Below are 25,040 nucleotides of genomic sequence, written 5' to 3' on the forward strand. Positions count from 1 at the left end.
TGGCAATGCTGTTTTGTCGCACTATGCGACTTGGAGTATGCTTGTGTGTTGCGCCATATGCAGAATTTGACAGATGCCGTGATAAGGGTGTACAGCAGATGAGTCTGTGTTGCCGACTCTCGGTCTAGAGCGAAATGTGTCCCTTTTAAAACGCCGCCGAAATGAGAAATGCTGGATGAAGGTTTTGGTGTGCCGAACAAGAAACGATTGTGCTAGCAATGTATGAAACGATACTAGACGATTATCTGCGGAAGACGTTCATGAAGCTCTTGCGCTTGTTAACAGCTGGAGTGACAGGCCTGTCGGCAGGAATAGGTGGTGGCGCCGGATGCGAAGTAGAGGGCTTCCGGCTAAATTTGGATAGTAATGGCTCAGACTTCTTGCTAGCAATTCCGCTGTCGTCAATCTTCTCGTTGACAGCTATTCCGGAGTCGCGGGACGCATCGTGAGAAACCTCAGAGGTGACGGGTCTTGCACTATGGTCAGCCTTGGACAGACCACGAGAGAGCATATTGCTACTCTTTGCCTTGTGGGCGGATCTGCGCGAGCTCTTGGTCATGGCACGTTTGATGTTGCTGCCAGTCTCCTCGGCTTGCTGTCGTTCGAGGCGCTCAATATCGCCCAAAACGGTCATACCATTCATGGCGAGGCTCTCTTCGGGAATAGGCACGAACTTGACCACGCCACGGTCTGACGACACGCCGATGGACTCTGCCATGAATGTTTGGATCAGGGCGGCATTGCGCTTGTTGGTCGTTGGCTGCAATTGCACTGGCAGAGCGTTGATAGTGAGCATGTACGTGGGCTCAAAGGATCCACCCAAGAGCATACACGCCGAGTGGTTAACTGTTATCATGATGGAGGCTTCTGGCCTTTGGTAGCGCGTCGAGAGGTGGTGCGAGAGGTCGGTGACTAGGGTGTATTCGTCTTTGATCTACGCTGGGTTAGTGATTTGCCCAAAGAGTGGAGCTCGGCGGAAATTAACAACTTACGATAACATTTGTCCGCAGCTCGGCTACAATAGGCGCATCCTTGGTCACACGCTCGCGAGCCGACGACGCGATACCGTCCTTGTATGAAAATTGATCTTCATAGAAGGCAGCACGGGAGCGGGAGGTCACGGGTCGCAGGGGACCGACACCGTCGGCGGCAGGAGTACGAGCGCGGTCGCGGGTGTCAAGCTCGATGTTCTGGACTGACTGTGGCGACGACGCAAAAGAGAACTGAGAGGGCGAGGGCGAGAGCTGCTCTCCGGCATTTTCCGGTGATAGGAGGGCGGTGCCTGCCTGCTTGGGAAATGCATTGGTGCCAGAGTACGTCGACGTGGACGATGGGCGGGACATCTTGGTTTGGGTCGATGTAGAGTTGTTGACCGAATGGGGCATGACGGACAAGAACAAAAGATAGAGGACTTGAGGATATAAGAGCGACGACCAGGGCTATCTGTTTGGGGAGCCGCGAACGAACTATTCGCCTAGATATGGATAAAGACGTTGGTGCAACATGCAAGAGCGCAGATCCTGGCGCGCTTCTCTATCTTGCAATGTGAGACGAGATCCGAATTGAGACGCGGTGGCGTTTGGTTATCAGGACACGGAACTTGAGGGGGAAGTCCGTGTATTGATTGACAGTGTTGAGTGGACAATGGTGCGGCAAGATAGTAAAGTGATGGGCGGTGGCAGTCCTGGGGTTAAGAATGGATGACGACTGAAGCAAACACCCCGCAATGGCAAAAGGAGGTCGTTGGCCGATGAAGATGCAGGAGCTGGGCCCTGGGCAGACGACAGCGAACCACTATATGATATAATTTCCAGTTCCATAGCCAGGCGTCTGGTCCCAGAGGCTCGCCGCATGCCACAGTGCACCTCCAGCACCAGGCACTAAGCATCTCGGGTAGAGCGACAGGGGTCAGGGCTTCAGATCCAGCGTCACCTGCGCGCGGGCCAGCCGCCCACCATGCAGTTTTGGGCGCATGCACACGATCGGACTGGGTATCTGACATTTGGCCATGCTGAAGACGGCTGTGCGCTGCATCCTTATCTGGCTATGCGTGTCAAGCGTCGGCCACTCCATCATGGCTCCAGCACAGCTTCAGCTATCAGCAAGCCGTGTTTGCTCACTCATATGCGCCACCACTCGCACCTGCCAGCTGCAACCACTGCGCTTCCCTAACCCAACGCGCGACTGCCAGTTCAAAATAGCACCTCCCACAGGGGAAAGGGCGACCCCGTAGTCCGCTATTACGCAACCCTAGTCTAAGACGTTGGTATCAATCTCAGCGACAACGCAACACCACTCAATCGAGGTTTGACGCTGTCCTCCTAGCCTGCCACTAACCCCATCACCGGCCATTCTCTTACCCCGCCAAACTCAGCCTAGCCTGGACCCGCTGCTCTTGGGAGGACACTCCGGAGTCTCGACCTCTGTTTGGCTGGGCGGGCCTCTTGTGCCATACCGTGTCTCTGCTCTTTTGGCCGACTTTTCTTCTGAGTTACGCGAGCGGGAAGAAGCAGCACCCGCCCTACTCTACCTGGAGCCGCCCTGCTTGCACAGCATGAGGGTGGTGACTGGCACATGTTGTGTCTAGATACCTAGGCACTACCTCCGCGGTCCGGAGCGAAGCCGAGCGAAGGCACAACACACTCCGTCGCCCACACGTTACCCAGAAGTGCCTGTGCCAGTCAGATCGAGGCGGGTACAATATCGCACGAGTCACCAGCCCGTCACTGCAACAGCCATCGGCGTGCATCCTTCAGTCGTGACGTGAACGTTCAAATGATTCCCCGTGCAAAAGGACGGGAGATAAACAGGTACTAGTTCCTTTCCATTTCAGAGTCTCGACCCCAATGCGACGGGATCTAACAATCTCCACTTATATTCAATGGATCGAACATCGATAACAGTTGCAAGCAGCATGGCTCCCTATCCGTGTAAGGAGTTGCACCTAGCAGATAGCCAACCGCCCAAGTTTGCGCCTGTCATGTTCGCTGCGCCTCGACTTCTTCCGAAATGACTGTTCCAATCCTCACTCGATCATTACCCAATCGGAATGAAAAGTACTGAGGTTCCCCTCAGTCCAAAGAGATCCTCTTTGTTCGTGGCACAGTCCCCTATATGTACTATGTGTCAGGCGTTCTGCATGTCAAGACCCTTTCGAAATGTCTGCTGCCAACGCCGTGTAACGAGGCACCCTACCCGTCGCATAGTACTACCTCTATCTCATTTCGCTACATATGGCTCATGTCTCAACCAGCAGAATAGTTCAACGGCTGGTCCGTTTCTTTGTCTGGCTGAAACCGCCCTCTGGCGCCACTATGGCGTCTTGATTACACAAGTTCGCGGGTATCTTTAGTTTGCAGCCCCCATCGTGAAGGCTCGATCAAATGCGGAGACTACGCAAGTAACCGTGATTGTCAATACGAAGTGAATGGCGCAACCGTGCGGCCCGCCTTTTGGGCTCGCGATCAAGTTGTCAAGCTTTCAAGGTGGGTTTGTGGCGGCACACGAAGGAAGCGTGGTCTGTGTTTCTCCTTGGCCGTATAACGGTGTTTTCTTATGACTGTTCAACGGTCGGTTGGATGAGGTTGGCTTGGCAATCAGAAGCGATTTCCTGTTATCGCCTTGGTTGACAAAGCGTGCAAATCCACGACAGTACAGTGCAGCGAGATACAACTGGCACAATATGGCGTGCATCATGCTGGCTATGTAGCATTAATGCACATAGTGTGCTTGTCCCTGAAAATACAAGCCTGCTGTTCGCGCTCCATGAATGCGTTGTCGATCTGAATGCCATGAGCATCGCAAGCGTGTGGTTTAAAGTGCTACCGTATCAGAGCAATGGCATTGCGCTGGTGAAGGTAATATCCACGTGAGAGCGCGCGGCGTGTTGACCAGGTGTGGATCGGCGCGGACATCATCACCAACCGCAGTCGCCTCATTTCGCACACCAGATAACCGCTCGAAACGCAGCGCAGGCCCGATTACGTCTCAGATGCCACCAAAAAACGCGACAGCGAATGCTTCGCGCAGAAAAGGCCCGTCATTCAACCCACCGCGGCCTGTCAACGCGGCTTCCCAGGCATCCACAACCACGAAACGCGCCCCAGCAGCAGCTTCCCGCGCGACGGGCCCAGCCAAGAAGAGCAATGCGGCAGGCTCAAAGAACGGCTTCCAGCCAGCGGCCGAGATAATCGACCTATCTGACGATGATCAAGACGAAGAGCTTGCCGAAGATCTAAACCTCTCAGACTTTGACGACATAATGGAGGACGCACCCGCTGCTCCCAAACCACCACCACCAACCAACCCTGCCCTTTCCGAACCCGTCGTACCACGACCTCTCCTCGCACGTCTGCTTCTCGAGAACTTTGAGGATCCAAACATACAAATACAAACCGGTGCGATGAAGCTGGTCGGAAAGTACATTGACATCTTCGTCACGGAAGCTTTTCTTAGAAGCCAAGATGAGATGAAAGCGTCTGCAAAAGACGGGGGTGCCATTGATGGTTTTCTTCAAGTAGAGGATCTTGAGAAGCTGGCGCCCCAACTTGTGTTGGACTTTTGAAGGCGGGGGGATGTACACGAAGACGTGACAATTCAGCGCGGCTCAGCAATGAAACGAGAAGAGATACCAGTCGCCATGTGGATGTATGCAAGCCTGCTTGCATATACTGTTGGGATTACAATTCGGCTGTACTCCAACGAGCAGCTCTTTACACCGACTACGGCGGTGGTTCGACATTTGCGCCGCACCATACATGCACCTTGTACAGCCTGTCTTCGGACGCCAGTGTTGTCAGGCTATTTTCGGAACATCGTAAGCCAAACATAGCGAAGGCGGATATTCGGCGCAATCTGCGACTAACAGCAGTCAAGAGGCAGAGAAGGCAAGAGACCGAAACATGGACATGTACATCAATCGTTTACAGGACGAACTACCATACAGAATCAGGACAGAAAGATCCATGGACAAATGAAGGACTCAACTGCCTGACACGTTTGAAACATCTCGCAATGTTGCCTGGCATCCAAGATCTTGTCGAAGAGGTTTACGCGCGCAGCCTGATAGCCATGTAATGCACAATCTCGCAAACGAAGGTTCCGGTTGCCTGGCTCATTCGGTTTTGTGGTTGCCGTTGCCACGTACGGCTTGAAGCACGATGGGGTTGGGCTCAAACACAGCCGTAACGTGAAGCGCGTCGCATCATGAACACCCAGCTACATCACGACGAACACCAACATCGTGACATGATCAATGTTACTTTATACATCAATTCTATCTGTGTACTTGGTGTCACAACATACTACATTCAATTGTCCTCTAAGCAATTTGTTCACAATAGTAAAACTGTTCAGCACCGACGTCTAAACTTCAAGCTGCGCTCAAATATACCCGTTTTAAGCCTCACGTACAGGGTTCACAGCCGAACCGGGAGGCTGAAGCACCCCACGCCTCCAACGTGTCGCAACACCAACCCCATGTATCGGAATACTACTAACCGCCCTGGCCACGCATGCACATCTGTCATGCCTTAAGATGGCCCTATAGCCGTCACCTCAGGCTTCTCTTTTTCTCATCCTCCGCATCTCACGTTTCTCATCACTTTGTGTTGCATTTTCCTTGCATCTATCTTTCTTTACTTACCTCTTCACAATCTTTAATAAACGACTGGCTAGTCCAGCTTGATATATTTTCACCTATTCAAACCGAGCGCTAGTCGCACATCCACTCTCTTGACGAGACATTGAGCATCATAACACGAATCGCATACCTAATATCGAAATTACATTCCGTACGAACGAATATCACATACAATAGTCAACATGTATTTCCCAAGGGCAACCATCCTCTCTGCCGTCTTCGGCCTCGCGTGCGCCCAAGAGTCTTCCATGACCGCTTCAGTATCCATGGCCTCCGCCACTCAACCGACACTCTCCTCAGCTGTGTTGGGCAGCGTATCGACATCTCAGCCATCTGCAATGGCAGGCATGGTCATGACACACGTCGTCCAAGTCGGAGGTCCAAATGGAAGCCTGACCTTCTCTCCCTCCAACGTTGTCGCACAGCCAGGAGATCTTGTCCAGTTCCAATTCCATCCCAAGGTACGTCCTATTTTGATCCATCACTTCCCCATTTTCGAGTGGAACCTAATTAACATTTCCTAAACAGAACCACTCAGTCGTTCAATCCACCTTCGACAACCCATGCACACCCATCCAAAACATCATGTCCAACAAAACCGATGCCTTCTTCTCCGGCTTCATGCCTACAAACGCTTCCGTTACTGCTACAAGTCAAGTCCTCACATACACCATCCGTGTCGCAGATGCGAAGCCAGTCTGGTTCTACTGCTCTCAGGGCAAGCATTGCCAAGCTGGTATGGTCGGTGCTATCAACGCGTAAGTCTTCGTTCTTGCATTCCCAAACACATCCACTAATTTTATACGTACAGTCCTACATCTGGTAACAAAACAATGTCTGCCTTTGTCGCTCTCGCCGCTCAAGCTACGGAGAACCTCTCCCCCGGCCAAGCAGCCGGCTCAGGCGGCGCCACAGGCAACACACCCACCTCGCCTTCAGCTGGTGGTGGCGCGAACTCTGGTACCGATAGTACCTCTGGTGGTGCTGCAGGTGGTGCCAGTAGTTCTGCCAGTGGTGCTCCTGCTCAGGCCACTGCTAACGTTGCTGCTGGTGGTTTCAGCCCGCAGAGCTACGTTGGAGCTGCTGCTGCGGTTGTTGCTGCTGTCGTTGGTGTTTTGTAAGGGAGCCGTTGGTAAATTTATGGAGGAAAGAAATGTATGCTTTTTTGCTGTGATACCAATTCTAGGATGATGATACTGAGCTGGTTCTGCACTCAGATTTGGGCGTGTTGTTTTATAGTTCACGGAAATTAATGAGATAGCTATTGACCTCACTTGTAGTTCAATTTTGATGTTCCCTGATTCCAATTGGAAATAACGATATTTAGACGAAAGGGACCGCTTTGAACTCACATGTGGTTGGTGATTCTCTTCACTTCATCTTCTAGTTCTCATGCTCTACTTCGCAAGGCCATTTCCAATAGAACTCTAGTACCTAGGAAGGATACTTTTCTTATCAGCAACCGCAGGTTATTGAACTTCTCGAGAGTAACCACAAACTTATCGCACCGCTGCTTACGTTAGTTCAAGCCATATATATGCTGTGAATAAGTCACAGTTGTGTCGTTGATCTTGGAACGACACTCTTTCAGTGATTTCGACTCTAATTCTGAATTTGAGTTGCTCTGTTGACCAGTTTCATCCAAGAATTGTTATTTCTGAGTAGTTGTGTCAATCAAGAGGGCGTAGTGTTGTGGCAGCATTCTCGTGCTCAATGACGTCCTGCCTGTTGTCTCCACAGTCTGGACGGTCTGTCGAGCTTGGTGGGGATACGAGTAAGGGATACTCGGGAGGGGGGGGCTAACGCGCGATGTCATGTCAATCGGCGTGCACGTGGGAGCTGTGTGCGTAAAATACGTCTCAAATTTCAGGGAGTGAACCCTACAGCACGTTGGCATGAAAAATTGGAGAATACTCGAGGTAACGTTGTGAGTTTGAAAATTTTGGGTAACTTACGCCGAATAGTGTGTGTAGCATAGGTCGAGACCTCGATCGCATCGTGAGGAATGCTGTTGGTGTTGCGAACCGCGGCGGATCTCGCGTTCATGCGTTGTGATGTCATGCAGTTGAGCTAAAAGTTTTCACCCGCTTGCCCGCAGAGCCTCTTCCGTCTTTACCCCAATCGGACGACTACGGCATGTTGATCAATTGACAGACCGCATCCTGACATGTCATACCTGGAGGCGACAAAGAGCTTTTCGCGTTACCTCACTGGGACTCCGTTAGGCACTCGTATGCCGTCTTCTGGAAGACGTTTCCATGTGTCTCTTTACAGGCAAAGTGGAGCAGCTTTTTAGCAAGTATGCTTAATTTCATAAAAACACAAGAACGCCAAACTATTCAAGCAATACCGGACGGCCTCACTAGCTGCCTGAGAACTTGCGGGTTTCAGACTTTCAGGCCCACTTGACCCATTCTTGTCTTCAGCCGCATGCAGATCTACGGACGTTTCGCCTGTCGGGAGGTGCGCGCACGTCGGCAAGAAGTGGATTAAGAAAGCAACTAACAGTTTTTCGCTGCATGGACGAAGCTTGTCGTCACATAGTTGGGTCCACAAGATACAACCGCCAAAGAGCACCGCGACGTTGACAAGCTAGGCCCACCCTCAGACACACTGTATCATTCCTATCGTCGATGGCATCTATCACCCCGATCCCAACGATAAATTTTAGGCCGACATTTTATGCCAAGGGCTGACAACAATGGATCCCACCCTGACAGGACCCTCTCTGAGTGGAGAGTCGTTCTTCATTGCGAGCTTTCTACTCAGACGTCATTCTGGAGGTGGATGCCAAATGTGGACTTTTATCGGGTTCAAGAGGGCCTTAATACCCTATCCCGCACCCCGAGTCTCATCTCCAGCTTTCTCTCCTCATTCCACCTTACGATGACGGAACGCGAGTCCAGGCAACCTTCGCCCGCCCGAGCTGGCACACGGCCAGGTTCCGAGAAAGACGATTCTGAGCGCCGACCCAGCGTACCAGCTGAGGCCAGCGACGAGGAGAAATGGGATGTGAACGTCCCTGTCGACCCTCAAGGAGTCCACCACCCATCCATGGTACCCGGTCCAGACGGAAAGCGCGAGTTGAGGGAATGGGAGTGTTGGGATAAGCTCGCATACTCCTGGCCAAAGTGGAAGAAGGCCATGTATTTGGCTTCCATTGCTGGAATTCAAATCTCCATGAACTTCAACACGTCGGTATATCCTAGCGCTGTCAACCCCATCTCCGAACATTTCGGAATCAGCGCACAGGCAGCGCGCGTTGGACAGATGATCTATCTGGTCTTCTATTCCTTTGGGTGCGAACTGTGGGCGCCATGGAGCGAGGAATTTGGTCGATGGCCCATTCTACAGCTCAGTATGCTGCTCATCAACATCTGGGAAATTCCCTGTTCTGTTGCCCCAAACTTCGGCACCATCGTAGTCTGCAGAGCTCTTGTAAGTTTCCCACTTTCGATTGCATCCAGCGCTCATATTTTCTAGGGTGGTCTCTCTACAGCTGGAGGTAGTGTTACTCTTGGTCTTATCGCCGACATGTACGAACCAGAGACTCAGCACTGGCCTCTATGCTTTATCGTATTGTCTTCTACGATCGGAACGTCAATCGGCGGTGTAATCGGCGGACCCATCGAAAAATACCTTACATGGCAGTGGAATTTCTGGATCCAATTGATCTTTGGTGTTGCTGTCCAAGCAGTGCATTTCTTCATGCCTGAGAGCCGAGCTACCATTCTTATCGACCGCGAAGCGAAGAGACGTCGTGAGACGGGCGAAGATCCCAACGTTTACGGACCGAACGAGCTCAAGAAGCCGCGAATCTCGCTCAAGGAAGCTGGAAAGATCTGGCTCCGACCATTCGAGATGTTCGTTCGTGAGCCTATCGTGTTGCTCCTATCGCTCCTCTCCGGTTTCTCTGACGCTCTGATCTTCACGTTCCTGGAGGCTTTCAACGTCACCTTCCCGAACAACTTTGGTTTCGGCACGCTGCAGGTAGCTTGGGCGTTCATTCCAATTAACGCCTCCTACTTCTTCACATACTTCTTGTACTGGCCCTGGTTCTGGCGCGATGATCACTTACGCAAGAAGAATGGCCCTGACTGGATGTCACCAGAGCGACGTTTGAAACCGCTTCTGTTGCTTGCTTTGTTTGAGCCCATTGGGCTGTTTGGCTTCGCTTGGACCTGTAAGTTGGCATCCGATGTATTCACCTGAACTTCGACTAATACTGTATAGGTATGGGACCACCTCAAACACATTGGATAGCACCAATGATCTTTTCGTTCCTTGTCGGTCTTGCAAACTTCGCAATCTACTACTCCTCCGTTGATTACATGATCGCTGCGTACGGTCCATACTCGGCTTCAGCCACTGGCGGAAATGCGTTCGCTCGTGATTTCCTCGCCGGTATTTCAGCCATGTACGCCACACCTCTATACAACAATCTCGCATCCACGAGTCCCCAGAAGTCTGAGTATGCCACCACTCTTTTGGCATGCTTGTCGTGTTTGGTCGTGGTGCCGATCTACGTCTTCTATTGGAAGGGCCCGCAGATCAGGAAGGCTAGTAAATTCGCCTCTATCCTTGCGGAAGACAGGAAGGCGGAGGGCGTCAGACGGCTCAGTAAGGCTGACAACCTACCGGCCTAAGTTCCGGTGAAAGAGTTCATGATACCCCTGCTTTTTGTATGATACTTTCGGAAGCAATGCAGATGTCTCCTTCTTCGCCATATACCACTCGTCCTGTAACACTCTTCATGAGTTCGCTACTCTGTTCAAGTCCAAGACATATCGCGATATGTGTGAGCTGGGTTTTTCTTTTGTCTCACCACTACAAGACGACCAAGAGACAGCAAATTGATGAACGATGAGTTTCACTCCCAGCACAGAGTGTCGACACAATACAAAGTTTTACGTATATATCGTCACCTACCATTACTAGAGTCCACATGAGAATGTTCAATCTCTGATTGTTAGACTCCCACAACAAATATGATATAAACTGCTCTTATTAAAATCTCGGGCACTTCTCTCAGTTTCTGCATATCGAGCTGTCAACCACTAACAGACTTGTATAGTCTTTTACTTTCGTGGTGTGACGCTGTAGTTAGTCGGGATATCTGCATGCTATCACTATATATACAGCTTACGTGTAATACCAGCTGCCACATATACTAATGCAACTTGACTAGATTCGTCTGACTGTTTCTAGATATTTATCAGTCAGTTCACTATGTCAGACATTGTAAGTCAATTTTCCCGGCACATCTATTCACATGAACATACTGGGTATGTTCGCAGACATTGCTGGAATCATCCTGGATGATAAGAGGAAGATCACCCATATATTCCTAGGGAACACATCCATATCCGCCAAAGCAGAGACAACCGTGTAGTCCTACAGATCAGTACGATCTTTGGTCAAGACATAATAGAAAGATACTGAGCTATCAGCTAGCGACTCACGGTTCCATCAAACCTTCAACACCCAGCTTGTACAAGTTCAAAACACTAAACATGGTGATGGAACATCTCGATTTCGCGAAGACACACAAATCGAAGCCTCAGGGTAATGTCGATAGCGCGACGGATGAGCCGAAACACAGTGTCACGGGCATGGGTATGTTGACATATGCGGAAATGCGCGCGCACAAGCATACAGAGAACCCCCGTTGCGCTTGTCACGACATCGAGACTATCCTTGCTCTAGTCTCCGAAAATCAACAGAACCAGTTTGTGCGTGTGTATCCTCGCCCTCAGCTAAGGTATGCTCAGTACCCTACCGGCGTCTCCATGTTTCGTGAGGAACTGGACATGAAGATGACAGTGCCTCGTCAGGACTCTTCTCAGCAACGCCGGCCTTCGCTCGATAGTATGATTATGGCTCCCATGACAGCTGAAGTGTACACTGGGAACCGTGGTGTAGAGCCTGACAAGAAACAGAACGAGCAGTTTTGCATACCAAAAGTGGCCAACGCTGTCTCTACCTTCTTTGCCCAAGCTCGTAGAGCAGTACGATTCAGACCAGCGCTGCTGCCGACACCTATCGATGACTTACAGGCTGCAAAGGACCGGTTGCCTAAGCCATGTGGTGATAAAACGCTAGGGGATGTTTCTGAATCGCCGCTTTCTCCTCAGGTTACAGTAAAACTTCAGCATTGTAACGCTGTACGATACCAAACCAATCGTCGACCAAGACTAAAGTCACGCGCTCAGAAGTATAGAAATCTTGGATATAACCCTGGTAGCGAAGCTGATGAGTACGATATGTCACCACCAGTTGCAGTGCAACAGACTGATCATGCTCCAATCACAAAGAAACGATCACTGACCAAGCAATCGCGGAAGCAGAGTACTAAAGGTGCTACTATCTTCGAAGCCCCTCCCAAACAATCCCCGTACCATCCAAAGCGTCCAGACTCTCCCTTTCCCGGACCACAGCAACGAACAAAGCTACCGGTGACATCAATAAAGAATGTCTGTAAGTATCAGCGTCGCGATGCTGCTCCGGTGAATTGTCCTCAAAGGCATACGCACACTAACGGGGCCGCAAACGAACCTCGTCCTCCGCCTCTGCGTGGTACGAAGGATATGCCTTCCATGCCTGGTAAGCCAAGTTTGCCGCCCTCCGTTCATCGTGATGGGTGCCTTCTGTGGCAAGATCTCGGTGTTTTGAAGACCACTTCAGGTCCAGCTTTGACTCCGCTATCGATAAGTCGCCGAAACTACGCAGCAACTGATTTTGGTATGTCAGAGCACGTTTCAAAGGACATCGCAGAAGCTGTTCCTGCACCTCGAAGATTCTCTCTGGAAAGTGTTACTTCGGTTTCGCAATCTTCAGGCTATCCAGCAACGGAAGCCAGCGTACCAGATGACGTTTCCGATGGCATCCCAGAGGCCATTCCAGCATCTCGACGATTCTCGTTGGATGACTACATCATCGCAGAGGTAGTTCCAGCAAGCTACCGCTTTCCCATATCAGATAGTGGTTCCGAGACTGTTGAAGTTGAGCGTCGATTGTCAATCGATTCAAGGTTCTCGGTAGGTTCATCTACGCATGAAGGTGACTATACCTACGAAAACCACACCAACGCTGGAGGAAGAACCGATGGAGACGAGCATTATACATATTCGGATACTTTAGATCCGGGACCACGGGTAACCCGTGGAGCGTCGGTCTGTAGTTCACCTGTATGTTCTTTCTCAGAAGAAAACCGTCCAAGCCTTGGATACTACGAGTACGCGGTACCGTCAGTACCCGATGTCATGTCTCTGGTTGGTACTTATTCAGAAAGTGACTCCGACTCTTCCATTGACCAATCCCTCTTTGCAGACTTTGATGGGGATCACTTTGGCACCAGCACTCCCTCGCTGACCAACGACACCGAGACCCTACCGTCAAATTCTTATACAACTGGGTCGGACAATGGCTACCGCCAAAGCTCTCTAGAGGGTGCGCGACACTCATTTCGGCAGAGTTTAGGAAAGGCTTCGCAGTCCAAGCGGGCGAGGACCTTTGATATAGTGCGCTCGAACTTATATTGGATAGATTAGTGTGTAACAATTAAAAGAATTTTGCCATTGAGACGTTTGAGGGGTATGCTTGTATAGATAACATCGTCGACGCTCTCAACCAGATCGTAAAAGAAAGTCAACAAGAAAATGAGGATCCGCGCAGAACAAACAGTCGCAATCGTGTCCCCATCTAGCCCATATATCCTGCCGATATTTAGATAAGATGTCCAAAAATATGGTCTCTCCATCAGATTAGCAAAACAATCGGGTAAACTTTTATGGGCGTTCCGCGCATTACCAACCCACACTCTACCTGAATCGCGCAGTACACCTGCCCATAACCTCACCCTGGCAAACCAGCTCGGCATTGAACTCCGAGCCATCGAGAGTAAGGTAAATGTCAAAGTAGACACGGTAAAAGGTACCTTGGGGCGTGTCCATGCGTTCAAAATCTTTTTCGAGATTCTTTCGTGAGAGATCAGAAGTGAGTGTGACAACTTCCTTGATACCTATTTAGCCATTAGCAAGATATTTTCTACGTTTGGATAATCTCTCTCAACTTACGAGGGTCTTTGGTGTATTCTGGGCAAACATCGTCATCACACGCATAGAGTATATCCTCGTACATAAGTGTAGCGCCGGGTGCAACTTGTCTGAAGAACGAGACTTTAACCGGCTCGCCGATCTTGACTCTTTGTCCCTTTTGCACAAAGATTTGGCGTGTATACTTGCAGCGATCCTTGCCGTCAAGAGATGGGACTCGGTATTGTTCGGGGTGGTGGCCCTCTTTGAAGGGCTGGAGAGTTGCCATGAGGTAATGCCTACGTGCAACACGGTGTGTGACGATACGCTCGGTGATACCTGCTGTGACGGCTCCCTTGACGATGGCGGCGACGGAGTCCATGGGGCGGACGACCTTTGATTGAAACTGAGGTGGAACGTGGAGTTTGATTTGTTGGAAGAGGTATTCAGAGGCTCCAAAACCACCGACAACCAAGACATTCTGTGCGGGTTAGTACTGGGTGTAAAAAGCTTCAATGTCGTGTTGCTTACCTGCAATGACCGGTTCTGTGCCTGGATGGCGATGATCTGATTCCTGACAAGCTCAAGGATACGGTTCACGACCGGCTCAAAGCACTGCAGAATCTCCTCGTTCGTGAAAGTCATGTACCCTTCTTCGATGCCAGCCTCGGGGAACTCTGCCTCGATACCAACGTCGACGGCCCATTTCTGACCATTGTTTCGGAAATCGGCTTTTATCCTATTCTCAAAATCCATGATACATTTGGCATACACCTTGCCGGCGGTTTTGGAACCATCTGGGAGTTTCATCTTCCTGATCTTGGCTCGGAGAATGTTGCTGAAGTTGCGATTGAGCGCAGTGGAACCGCACGAGTCTCCGGATCCAGCTGTGCATTCGGCGACGGAGAAGGGCTGCTCTTCTTCGACTTCGTAGGCGATCAAATCGACGGTTCCACCACCGCAATCGACGATGAGAACGGCATCGTGTATCTTGAGGTTGAGCAGACCAGTCTTTGAACAGAACATAGCGGCGGCTTCGGGTTCGGTGATGAGTGTCAATCTGTTGTCGTTTTCGTCCCGCAAGAAACCAGCCTGAATGGCAGCCGCGCGCGTGGCAGCCTTTCCAGCATCGTTCCAGATGGCAGGCACCGTGAGGTAGTATCTGATGTTGCGCTCCTCTCGGTTGAAAACCTCACCAAGCGTCTTTTGCAGCTGGTTGCGCATTGCCTGGCGCAGGTGGAAGAGGTAGTCGGCGGCGACATCGATCTCAGACTTGCCCGGAGGTAGCGGTGGGAGGTTGATGGGATCAATGTATGTGTTTCCGGACAGCATAAGCTGCAGCTTGAACCACTCGACCTTTTGCACACCAGGCTTGGGGTAGCCTGTGGGGGCCAAAGCATCGGCGATGTCAGGGCCCCATCCTACTACTTTCTGGTACTGGTCGTAGTAGAGGACGGTGGGAATCTTCTGCTTTGTCTGGTTACCGGCGCCAGGCCATTCGGTGATGATGTCTTCCTTGGCCTCAGTGTTGGTAGCAAAGGCAAATGCGACGCCTGAGAAGGTAGTGCCCTGTTTGGGGTGGTTAGCTGCTGCGCCTCGTGATGCCTGAGGCTACTCACAAAGTCGATGCCAACAATGAGCTGGGCCTTGGAACGACCTTCGCCGGCTACTTCTGCCATGCCCGAGGGCCTGTTGTATGATGTGGGCGCACCATGAGGGGCAGGAGCTCCAGGCGGAGGTGCACCGTAGCCCTGGCCGTATTGTCCAGGCGGGCCTTGGGGAGGGTAGCCAGGCGGGCCACCCTGCGGCGGATAGCCCATGGGCGTCTGCTGGGGAGGGTAGCCAGGCGCGCCCGTGTTGATGGGCGGTAGAGGGCTCGCGGGTCGGCCGTGCTGTTGTTGCGGCGCACCGAGTCCGCCCGGAGGGGCGTATGTGTACGAGGGCGGGCGGCCCAGCGGGTTTTGGGGATTCATGGGGAGCGAGGAGCTGCTTGACGAGGCCTGGGGGGACAGCGAGGTTGGTCGTTGGGTGCCTGTGGGGGCGGGATTGCTCTGGGGAGTGGGCGAGGGGTTGTGTGAGGAACTCTTTCGTTTCGAACCCACTAGGTTCTTGAAACGGGTGTTCATGGAATTCATGAGACTGAGCGAGGGAGAGGGCTGAGAATCAGCGGGTGGGGTGCGATCAAGGATATTTGGGAGAGGTGCTGCTGCGGCTGACAGCAAGCTGGGCACTGTCCAAACGGAGCAAGCTGCAAGGCTGTGTGAGGGAAAGCCCGCCGGCTGGGGGTGCGGCGCAGTCCCCGAGGAATTGGCTGAGAGTGCTTAGCGACGGGCTTTGTATCCTCGAAGCTTGACACGGCAGATACAAAGCGCGCGATCACTGAGTTGCTCGTTCCTGGCCACGGCGCTTGCTGGCGAAATTGACGCGGCGGGGTGAATTGTACACAATAGCGGGTCATCCTCCGCCGGTCAACATCCTGGACCGCTATGGCGACGCCACACACTAATTGAATCGCTCAGAACCAGCCACGTCGAGCTGTCAAACACAACATCCCGCCTGTTCAGCGTCCTCAGCGGCACCCCGGTTCCTGCCGTACTGTATCCCGGGAGCATGCTTTATGCCAGTCACCACGTGCTGGACAAGACGACAAGGCGAGTTTTCCATTACCAAGGATGCCATTTCCCTCTGGCGGCCTGACTGTCCCGTCAACAATCCTACCGTCTTACGAGCCCGAGCCTGGGTGGGTCTCTGCTGCATACTGCTCACATCAGCACTCTCGATGCCTCAGGTTGCACCTTCGCCTACGTTTTCCTATGCGAGCAATGGGCTGCAACTTGTACAAGAACACAGAGCTTCATCTCTCCAAGCGGTTTGTATCTTCGCTTTCCCATCTTCGCGTGTCTTTGTCCCGATGCCCATACGGACCCACCAAACTGGGGAGCTCCACTCCAGGGTCCATAAGGCTGGTGTCTAATATTGGAACACGATTTGTTTGGCTGTGGTTTATTAGCGTTCATTACGGTGGACTGAGTCTTAATATTAAGGCAGGGCAGCATAACGCTGCCAGGGAACTCTGTATGACGATCTGATGCAAGTCTGTGTTCCGAAGACCTCGCTTTCGCTTTCTGCAACTGCCACCCTAGCGTGCAATTGGTTGTGAGGCATGTATTACCAGCCATTTCTTCATACTTCACTGCACGTCTTCACAAGAGTGAAGCCAAAGGGTCTTTACATAATGTCATCTTAGATGCTATGCCAAACATTGCTTTGAATTATCCAGAATCCTTGTTTCCAATGCAAAACTCCCATGTCCGAATTTGTACTACCATCATATCCAAAGTAGTCGCGAAAACAGTTCGCGTGTGTATCATATTCATGTCCAACTCTTTCCGTTTCCTCAATCGCAGATAACGTCCCTCACTTCTACTGCCATCCCATGTTCCCTAGCGCAAGCCATGCAAGCACCCCTGACACTACCAACAAGAGCAGCGCAACAACAAACATGGCGACGATTCTCTCGACCGAATACCGCACATCATCTGGTCTTATCGTGTCTATACCCATTTGGCTTTCGTCGTCCTCTGCAACTCGGGAGTCGTGCTGGCTGCTAGGTATGTATTGGATGAGTGTGTCGCGATATGATTGTCGGACTGCGACTGCGTATGACGGTGGTGCATCAGCTGAGTAGAAAGCATCGTCAGATTGGATCGAGAACTCAGTTGATTGAGTGTACGTGTGCGTGGAGAGGAGATGTGCAAGAGGTACGTCGTCGGCGATTGGTGTGTGAGGTGGTGAGGTGTCTGTGTATGGTTGGTACACCAGACTGTGCTGAGAGTGCGGGTCATATGTGGGTGAATTGAGTTGATGACGCGTCGAGGATATGCCTTCTGTGGGTGTTGGGGGATCATCACGGTACGGCTCTTGGTCTGCGTAGGGAGGGGGCATGTGTGGTATCGTGGGTAGTGGTTTTATCGTCGCTGACGAGTCTGAGGAGCTTGGTGATGCATGTTGTGTGGGCGACGTACTTCGCGTGAGTGCTGGAGAGTCGCCATGTAATCTAATAGTGTCCTGCAGGAAGGTTAGTGGATTCGACATCAAGTGGGAAGGTTAAGCTGCCTGCATACCTCCATGACGAACTTCCAAAGTCACGATACCGTCTTTTTCTCAAATATCCCTTCAGTGCTGCCAAAAGAGCGTCCGTTTTCCTCAAAGCACAACCTAAGAAGCTACCGTAACCTATATCATCAAGAACCTGTTTGCCCTTATCAGTAAGAGGCTGGCTGCGACACGTATCACACAGCACAGTACAAAGAAGATTAGCAGTCGGAGCAGTCACAGTCACAGAACAGGACGGAGAAAGTGTACAAGGCAACTGCAACAGGCGCCCAAGGCCTTCCGCAGCAAGTGCGCAGTAGTCTATCGCGGCCCCCCATCAGATGGCTGGGGGGTAGCTATCTGCCATGGCATGGATCCGCGTAGTTGAGAGACCAATGCGTCGTGACGATTGTGGCTGGAGCGAGGGGGGCATGTGGGTTTAGCGCTGAGGCTTGACCCTCAAGAAAGCCGCCGAGCCGGCAAGGCAGACATCGCGGCATGCGACTCACCTTGGTCAATTATCGCAAAATACCTGTCGGCAGCAATCTTACACATCCAAAAAGCTTTCTGGATAGCGGACTTGCCTGAGCTTTCCTTCAACGCAACAAGGTTCGCCAGCAAGATCAGTGCTTCTAGGGAGGAAGGGCCATCGCACCGCCACAATTCCGAAACTTGGACCCGCGACGCGACAATGCCTGGAAATTCAGGAACGCGTTTCAGGCCTAAAATAGCGGATGGACTTGCAAGCGCTCTGTGTACCAAGTACCGAAGGGGTTCACTCGACCTAACGAAAGAATTCTTTGCCCACATCTACCGGTAGTGTCGGCAGCGGTAATTGTCCTACAGGGATAGGCATCAGTCCGCTTTCGTTGAGTCTTCGAGGCAACCATCACAGGGAGCGAACCGTACACGGCATCCATGCAACGTAGTTCGTGACTCAGCAAGAAAACGATGAATGCTTTTCGATGCCGTGTTCTGATGTCGAGCTTGGGCACTTTAAGCACTTTCGGGTCTCCACATTCCCTTGAACAGTGTATCCAGCCCTTCTCTCGGTGAAGTCGCGCTCTTCTCTCTACAGGCAGGAACTCACCCGGACACTTTAGCGTGTTAGTCGCGAAAGGTAGTTTAGAACGACTACAGGGACGGGGCGTACGCTGGAGTGCCAGGGAATCGTTTAGACGTAGATGAAGAGTCAATGGTATCACACACATGTAAGAGAGATAGGATACACAGGTATATTGTTACTCACAGTGCTAGGCTTGCATCTCAATCGCCACAATGTAGATATAGGAACACGAGCCTTGAATGTAAAGATTCTCATATTATCATTGAACTCGTTCATTGCAGGTAGAAACACCACATAACTTCTTCAACTCGATGCAAAAAATAGAAGAAGACCGTCGCCCTAACTTAGATCTCGAAGCAAAGTTCACTCAGTTATCATCCCCTCCCCCTGTACACTTTCTGAGCCTGCTTCTTTTTCCTCGTCCGACTCCGTCTACCGCCACAATCCACTAACCGTCTCAACCCCCCTCTCAACCACAGCCTTGACCCTCGCCCTAAGCGCATTATTCCCGCACTCCACATCCAAATCCTCCAACCAAACCTTCGCCACCCACTTGTCAAACTTAATCTCCACACCAGGAACAGGTATACCTAGGTTGTGTAGGCGTTTGAGCTCTGCTTTGTCTTCTGTGGACAACTGGTCGTCTGGTGCAATGGGAGGCGGGAGAGCAGCAACACTAACGGGCTCTTGTGACTTGGCATCATCTGGAGTTGAGGTATCCATCGAATCAGGGTTGGCTGCCGGAGTGCCGTTCGCAGTAGCGGTTGTAGTGCTGTTGCGAGGGAGAGTAATGGGCCGGACTGCTTCTTCGCCGAACTGAGCTTCTAGGAAGAGGAAGAGGCGGGCCAGACGGGTGGAAGGGTCTGTTGTGCGGTGAGGATGAGGTTTTTTGAAACGATGGGTTAGTTTCGTGGTGAGTATTTCGTCTTCCTCTTCTTCTTTGGGTGGGGATGCATGGGTATGAGAGTGTTGTTTTGAGGATTCTAGATGATGCGTGTTAGTATGAAGACTGGTCGGAGTGCTAGGCTGGATTAGGGGTTGTGACTTACGTCGAACAGCTGCTGGAGAGGACTCGACGGTGAAGAGAACTGCAAGAACGGCGTCGGCGATACCGTCGTTGATTACGTTGCCTTCCCATTCTACTTCTACTCTTCCGCCGTTCTTGATGAGGACATTCACGCAGTCCATTACTGTGAACTTTGTTTCTGTTCGGCTGACTTCTTCATCTGCTTCCTCATCGTGAGTCGTGCCGTTGCCGTTCATCTTACCGTCAACGGCAGCGTCGGTGAGACTACTCTCTTTGATAGCACCAAAGGTTCCTTCGAGCGCCCATCTTATCAGGTCGACTCCAGCGGCCGACAGAGTGAGATGCTGACGACATAGAATGGTCGTTGTGGTTAAACCTGCATATTCCTTCAGATCTTCTGGTGCCATGAGCGAAATCTTGAAGTCATTTTGGACGAGAACTCCACTAATCATATCCACCTTCTCGCCTTCTTGGTCTTCTGCAACACTTGTGCTTTCGTCGCCGTTCGGAGTCAGGGAGCGAGGCAGAGGTGGAGCGATAGAGGCCAACTTTCCCACTACCTTGGCGATCTTATCGGTTTTAAAAGGAATGCGGAGTTCCTCACAGTTGGCTGGAGAGTAGATTTTCGTGGGAACGGCTTTCTGAGCGTTGAAGGAAAGGAGTTTAGACTTTAGACGAGTCATGTTACCCTTCTCGCCGTGAACAAGAATCTAGGCTTTGGTGAGTACAAGTTTCTTCACCATGAATATGCAAGGTGAGCTGAACTTACAACAACAGGAGCAGCAACTTCCTGCACAAACTCCATGTTCTCTTTTCCATCAACATGCGCCGCGAAACTGTACTCCTGGACTGTGCATCGCCGGGGAATCATGGTCTGCTCATTCTCTCTTTGACCTGGTCGTCGTGCTGAGTTACTCGCCCGGGTCATGATGGCAGGAATTTGATCTGGCTCGTGGACAATCTGCTTCGCCATTGTGCCCTCCACAGAGTAACCGGTGATGATGACACCGTTCCTTGGATCAGGTGCCCATCGCTCAAGCAGCTCACGCGATGTTCCGGACTGCATCATACCTGGCGAAGCAAGCATGACACATCCACCCAGGTCATCGAAACGTTCGAGACTCTTGAGTGAGCGGACAAACTTGAAGTCCCAGGCTCCACGTCGTCCAGTATCTCCAGCAGCTTCCGCCTCGGCCATGCGCTCTGCGAAGAGGCGTTTGATGTTGTCGTTCATGGCCGACACGTAGGTTTGGTAGACCTGCATACACTTCCGTGCTAAGCTGGAGTTGTAGTAGATGGGTATTTTCTGGACCTCTGGATGCTTACTCCAGTATTCGTCCAGAATGAGAAGAAGTTCCTGGGCTCGCCCAAGAGCGAAGACTGGAAGAAGAGCTCGGCCGCCGCGGTTGAGGACATCGGTGATAGCTTTCATGAGTTGTGCTTCTCGCTCGACACGTGGCGTGTGCATCGAGATACCAAACGTCGACTCGGTGATGAGGACATCAATCTTTACGCCCGGTGGTACCGACGCTGATACTAAATGCCGGTCATCCTCTCGCGAGTAGTCGCCAGTGAACAATATCTTCAAGCCTGCAATCTCCATAAGAAACATGGCTGCTCCGAGTACGTGGCCGGCAGGATATGGTGTGATTCGTACACCGGAGACGGTATGTGTAGTGTAGAAGTCGATGGATTCGATCATGGGATAGGTATTGAGATGGTCCGCCTCAGTGTACATTTGGATCTTAGTCTCAGAATTGCTCGACATGTTTCCGACGCGAACGGAGTCTTGGATAAGCCATTTGTAGATGGCTTTGGTCGGATGTGTCATGAATACACGGCCCTTGAAATTGGTCTTCGCAAGCACGTAGGGCAAGGAAGCAGCATGGTCGACGTGAAAACTAGCCGGATGTCAGCATATTGGACGGTCAGGAGACCCAGGAAGGAGTCAGGAAGAGTCGCCCAAGATGGTAGATAGATTGGTGGGAACCAGGGAGGGGCACATCATCGAAGTCGAGCGGAGAGGAAGCAAATATTATTCCATTCATAGTGATATACAAGTCGCTGAACTGCGAGTGCCCTTTGCGCGCTCATGGTCCGACTCCAGTGATGCGCCGAACCCCAACTACCATGGCAAGCAAGACGTGCGTATACATACTGTGAAATTAGTAGCACATCTACAGTGCTAAGATCGAAGTCATCGTAGAATGGCATTGCCGACAAGCCTTCGTGTGCGGGATGCATACCGGCGTCAAGCTGTTGGGCATTAGCATGGTCGCCGAAGAAGATTCGAGTCCAGTGTGCGCACCATGACCGTCTTGCCCTTGTACTGAATGATATGACACGACCGACCGACCTCATTACCGCCTCCTAAGCAGAGGAACATGAGCTCGTCGGACGGGTCTATTGGGTCTTCATCTTCGGGCGCCATGGCAGTTGCCTTTCTCTTGGATGCCATGGTTGTGCAAGTTGAGGTAGGACGGACCGATACGCGTTATACGGGTGACAGAGGTGAAGCTATCGGGTGCGTGAATTGCAGCCGGCGAAGAACGCGTAAAGTAGCCACGAGCAGCGACCGGACCTATCTCGTTAGTCGTGGATTAGTGTCGCAAGAATATTTGACGCCTCGATTGGACCATGCGAGGGTGCAAGACAAAGTGCAGCAGCGCCGAGTGAGAGTGGAGTGCACATTGGACGACCATTGCGGCTCTCTTTGTCTGGCGCGCGACTGCCAAGACCCCGTCCGTGCTCGTCATTCCAGATTCAACTTCGGCTTCGTCGACCGCGACAAGAACGTTACCCACGCGCCCACCGACTCGACCCATCGCGACTGCCGAAAAACACGTGCGGAAGCAAGCGCTATCGACCCGAAACTCACCGCCGCCGGATGACGCGCCGATAAATCACCTTCACCTGCGCAACTCCCCGCAGGGGACGAGCTGCCCGTCATGGCCTACCCCAACTACAACCAGTACCCTCCGCCGGGCCAGCAGCCTCCGCCGCCCGTACAAACGCAGAACCTGAATCACCACCAACAGCAGCGCGCCTTTTCACCGCAGCACTACCAGCAGTCCCCGACCGCCTTGTCCCCGACCATGGGAAGCGGCATCCCTCCCAATAAGCGTCAGCGCCTGTCCCCGAATCCGCCATCACCCGCACCATACCAGTCACCTTTTGGTATGCCTGGCGCTCCCTCGTTTCCGCCCTCGCCGTATACCGCATCCCCGCAGACGCCCGGCTACCATTCACTGCCCACATCGCCTGCCGCCATGCAGCCTCCGCCATTCCACCAGCCCCAGCCGTACCAGCATCCAAATGGACAACAGCCAGCGCTCCAGGGCTCTATGCCGCCACCCAAGGTTCCCTATAGCAAGACTGCAGATAATTCAGAGTTGGAGAAGGCAAACGCGCGCGATCTCGATGTCAACAACATCAGCGATGTTCTTACCGGATCTGGTATCGACTTGCGCGCCGAAGAGGACAACTTGTTGCACAATTACAGGAGCTTCAATTCGCAGGCATCAGGCTCGACAGCATCACCACACACCAGCTTCAACAACTGGAGCCAGCAGTCAAGCCATGGCGCGTTCCAGGGGACTGGTGCGCTCAGTCAGGAAATGACCAAGGAGCAGCACCAAGCCGAATTCATCAGGAAACACGAACAAGCCGCTAGAATTCTGAACGAGTCTGCCCAACAGCCACTCAACGACCCGTTTCTACAAGCGAGCGTTCTTAGACATCGCATCGCAAAGCGTGGCTATGAGCACGGTATTCAGATAAATGTAGATGGTCTGTTTGATAAGATTCCAGACAAAGGCCAGCAAGAGATCACACGTACTACGCAAGCTGGTGCTAATGGCGAGCAAATCGTAGGCCTGGAGGCTGCCAGTCTACTAAACCAGAACGCTCCGCTTGTTGAGATTCTAACATTAATTTCCCTGGCTGCCGAGGAGCGCATACGTACCGTGGTCGAAGACTCTTTCGCTTTGTGTCAAGGCCGTCAGAACACTTCTCATGGCATTATTCCACCTCAGATGCTTGACCTTGCCATTGTAGGGGAGAATGCACAGGAGAAGATGGTCCCGCCAGTTAACGTCCTGAAGACGCCGTGGGAGGCACCGGATAGCGCTGTCAGCCCTACAGCGACAGCAAGCAAGGGTATGTCTTAAGTGGTCTTTTCCCATGTAATTGCTAACTAGTTTAGGTGTCCCCAATGCAGGACGCCTGCCAACCCCTCCCAGCGAAGCACCGCCAACTCCTCAGCGAACGTACCAAAACGTCAACCATGTTGCTCAGGCGCTCACAAAGCGCGTTCAGGATGATTACAAGTGGGAGCAGGAGCGGCTTCGTAAGCGTGCAAAGCGTCAAGCAGGTGCCTCAGCTTCCTCCGCAGATACACCAGCTGCTCCCATACCCTTGCCAGAACCTGTCACAAAGAAGGCCCTAGCATTCGCCAAGAAGCAAAGCCAGTCGGATGTTGTTGTGTTCGGCAAAGCCAATGAAACTGCCAGTATGGCGCTCGGCGGCAAGAAGAAGAAGTACTCCTGGATGACTGGTGGAGGCGGTGGTCCAGCGTCAGGTGCTTCGACACCACGACCGGCAGCTACGACAGGTGGTAGCGGCACCACTACACCTGCAGTCCAAGCGCCTGAAAAGGCTCTCCTAGGCAGGAAGCGCAAGTTCGGCGACGCAATCGAGCAAAACGAGACGGGGGCCGGGATCCAGCTCCGTGATTTGATCCACGTGCTAGATAATGATGGAAAAGAGAAGAAGACGCTCACGGTCATCTTGGCGCGTCTCAAAAACACGGAAAAAGACACAAAGCCCGAGGTCAACAAATCTTTACCTCCCTCTGGAGTAAGAGCTTAGGCTTTGTATTATTTGCATTATCAGCGTTGGCGTTTAACGGGAGGCCTGTGGGGCTGATGAGGATCAGAATTTGTGCGATACCTTACTTGCATCATATCCCCAAGGGCTGGGGTAAAACTATCCATTGGCCGAGGACGAACAATGGGTCGTCTTCGAATGGAACTTGTATCAAAAATATCATATTCTTGGGCTATAGAGCCAAACGCTGACCGACTATATCACCTATAACAGGCATTACTTATTAGGTTGCGACTCAAGTGATTGGCCATACTTCTTAGTGATTGAAAGCCGCTCAATATTGACAGTCTT

General features: G+C 51.9%; 9 protein-coding genes across 9 annotated transcripts; 6 read left to right on the forward strand and 3 right to left on the reverse strand.

Moving 5' to 3' along the window:
• Positions 1–241: 241 nt before the first annotated feature.
• On the reverse strand, positions 242–1,385 carry GT037_006214 (uncharacterized protein; the record flags this gene model as incomplete). The annotated part of the gene is made up of 2 exons (XM_038931261.1): positions 242–934; positions 993–1,385. The coding sequence occupies 2 exons, from the start codon at positions 1,383–1,385 to the stop codon at positions 242–244; spliced, it is 1,086 nt and encodes a 361-aa protein (XP_038785758.1).
• A 571-nt stretch (positions 1,386–1,956) lies between these two features.
• GT037_006215 (uncharacterized protein) lies at positions 1,957–2,259 on the forward strand (the record flags this gene model as incomplete). The annotated part of the gene is made up of 2 exons (XM_038931262.1): positions 1,957–2,101; positions 2,192–2,259. 2 exons carry the CDS (start codon positions 1,957–1,959, stop codon positions 2,257–2,259), a joined length of 213 nt encoding a protein of 70 aa, XP_038785759.1.
• A 1,101-nt stretch (positions 2,260–3,360) lies between these two features.
• GT037_006216 (uncharacterized protein) lies at positions 3,361–4,564 on the forward strand (the record flags this gene model as incomplete). The annotated part of the gene is made up of 2 exons (XM_038931263.1): positions 3,361–3,485; positions 3,970–4,564. Coding segments are annotated over 2 exons (720 nt in total), but the record flags the coding sequence as incomplete, so codon positions are not given.
• A 1,259-nt stretch (positions 4,565–5,823) lies between these two features.
• Positions 5,824–6,762, forward strand: GT037_006217 (uncharacterized protein; the record flags this gene model as incomplete). Its single annotated transcript, XM_038931264.1, has 3 exons — positions 5,824–6,102; positions 6,170–6,399; positions 6,453–6,762. The coding sequence occupies 3 exons, from the start codon at positions 5,824–5,826 to the stop codon at positions 6,760–6,762; spliced, it is 819 nt and encodes a 272-aa protein (XP_038785761.1).
• Positions 6,763–8,314: 1,552 nt separating this feature from the next.
• GT037_006218 (mfs general substrate transporter) lies at positions 8,315–10,287 on the forward strand (the record flags this gene model as incomplete). Its single annotated transcript, XM_038931265.1, has 3 exons — positions 8,315–9,079; positions 9,125–9,824; positions 9,875–10,287. Coding segments are annotated over 3 exons (1,878 nt in total), but the record flags the coding sequence as incomplete, so codon positions are not given.
• Positions 10,288–11,154: 867 nt separating this feature from the next.
• On the forward strand, positions 11,155–13,191 carry GT037_006219 (uncharacterized protein; the record flags this gene model as incomplete). Its single annotated transcript, XM_038931266.1, has 1 exon — positions 11,155–13,191. One exon carries the CDS (start codon positions 11,155–11,157, stop codon positions 13,189–13,191), a length of 2,037 nt encoding a protein of 678 aa, XP_038785763.1.
• Positions 13,192–13,461: 270 nt separating this feature from the next.
• On the reverse strand, positions 13,462–17,769 carry GT037_006220 (hsp70-like protein; the record flags this gene model as incomplete). Its single annotated transcript, XM_038931267.1, has 6 exons — positions 13,462–13,661; positions 13,717–14,155; positions 14,206–15,243; positions 15,294–15,994; positions 16,401–16,432; positions 17,102–17,769. 6 exons carry the CDS (start codon positions 17,767–17,769, stop codon positions 13,462–13,464), a joined length of 3,078 nt encoding a protein of 1,025 aa, XP_038785764.1.
• A 1,498-nt stretch (positions 17,770–19,267) lies between these two features.
• On the reverse strand, positions 19,268–22,320 carry GT037_006221 (uncharacterized protein; the record flags this gene model as incomplete). The annotated part of the gene is made up of 5 exons (XM_038931268.1): positions 19,268–19,818; positions 19,885–20,572; positions 20,632–21,763; positions 22,021–22,118; positions 22,171–22,320. 5 exons carry the CDS (start codon positions 22,318–22,320, stop codon positions 19,268–19,270), a joined length of 2,619 nt encoding a protein of 872 aa, XP_038785765.1.
• Positions 22,321–22,810: 490 nt separating this feature from the next.
• Positions 22,811–24,731, forward strand: GT037_006222 (transcription initiation factor tfiid component taf4 protein; the record flags this gene model as incomplete). Its single annotated transcript, XM_038931269.1, has 2 exons — positions 22,811–24,020; positions 24,067–24,731. 2 exons carry the CDS (start codon positions 22,811–22,813, stop codon positions 24,729–24,731), a joined length of 1,875 nt encoding a protein of 624 aa, XP_038785766.1.
• Between the last annotated feature and the right edge of the window lie 309 nt (positions 24,732–25,040).

This window comes from Alternaria burnsii, assembly GCF_013036055.1.
Source record: "Alternaria burnsii strain CBS107.38 chromosome Unknown 752, whole genome shotgun sequence".
In the NCBI taxonomy this organism is placed as follows: Eukaryota; Fungi; Ascomycota; class Dothideomycetes; order Pleosporales; family Pleosporaceae; genus Alternaria; species Alternaria burnsii.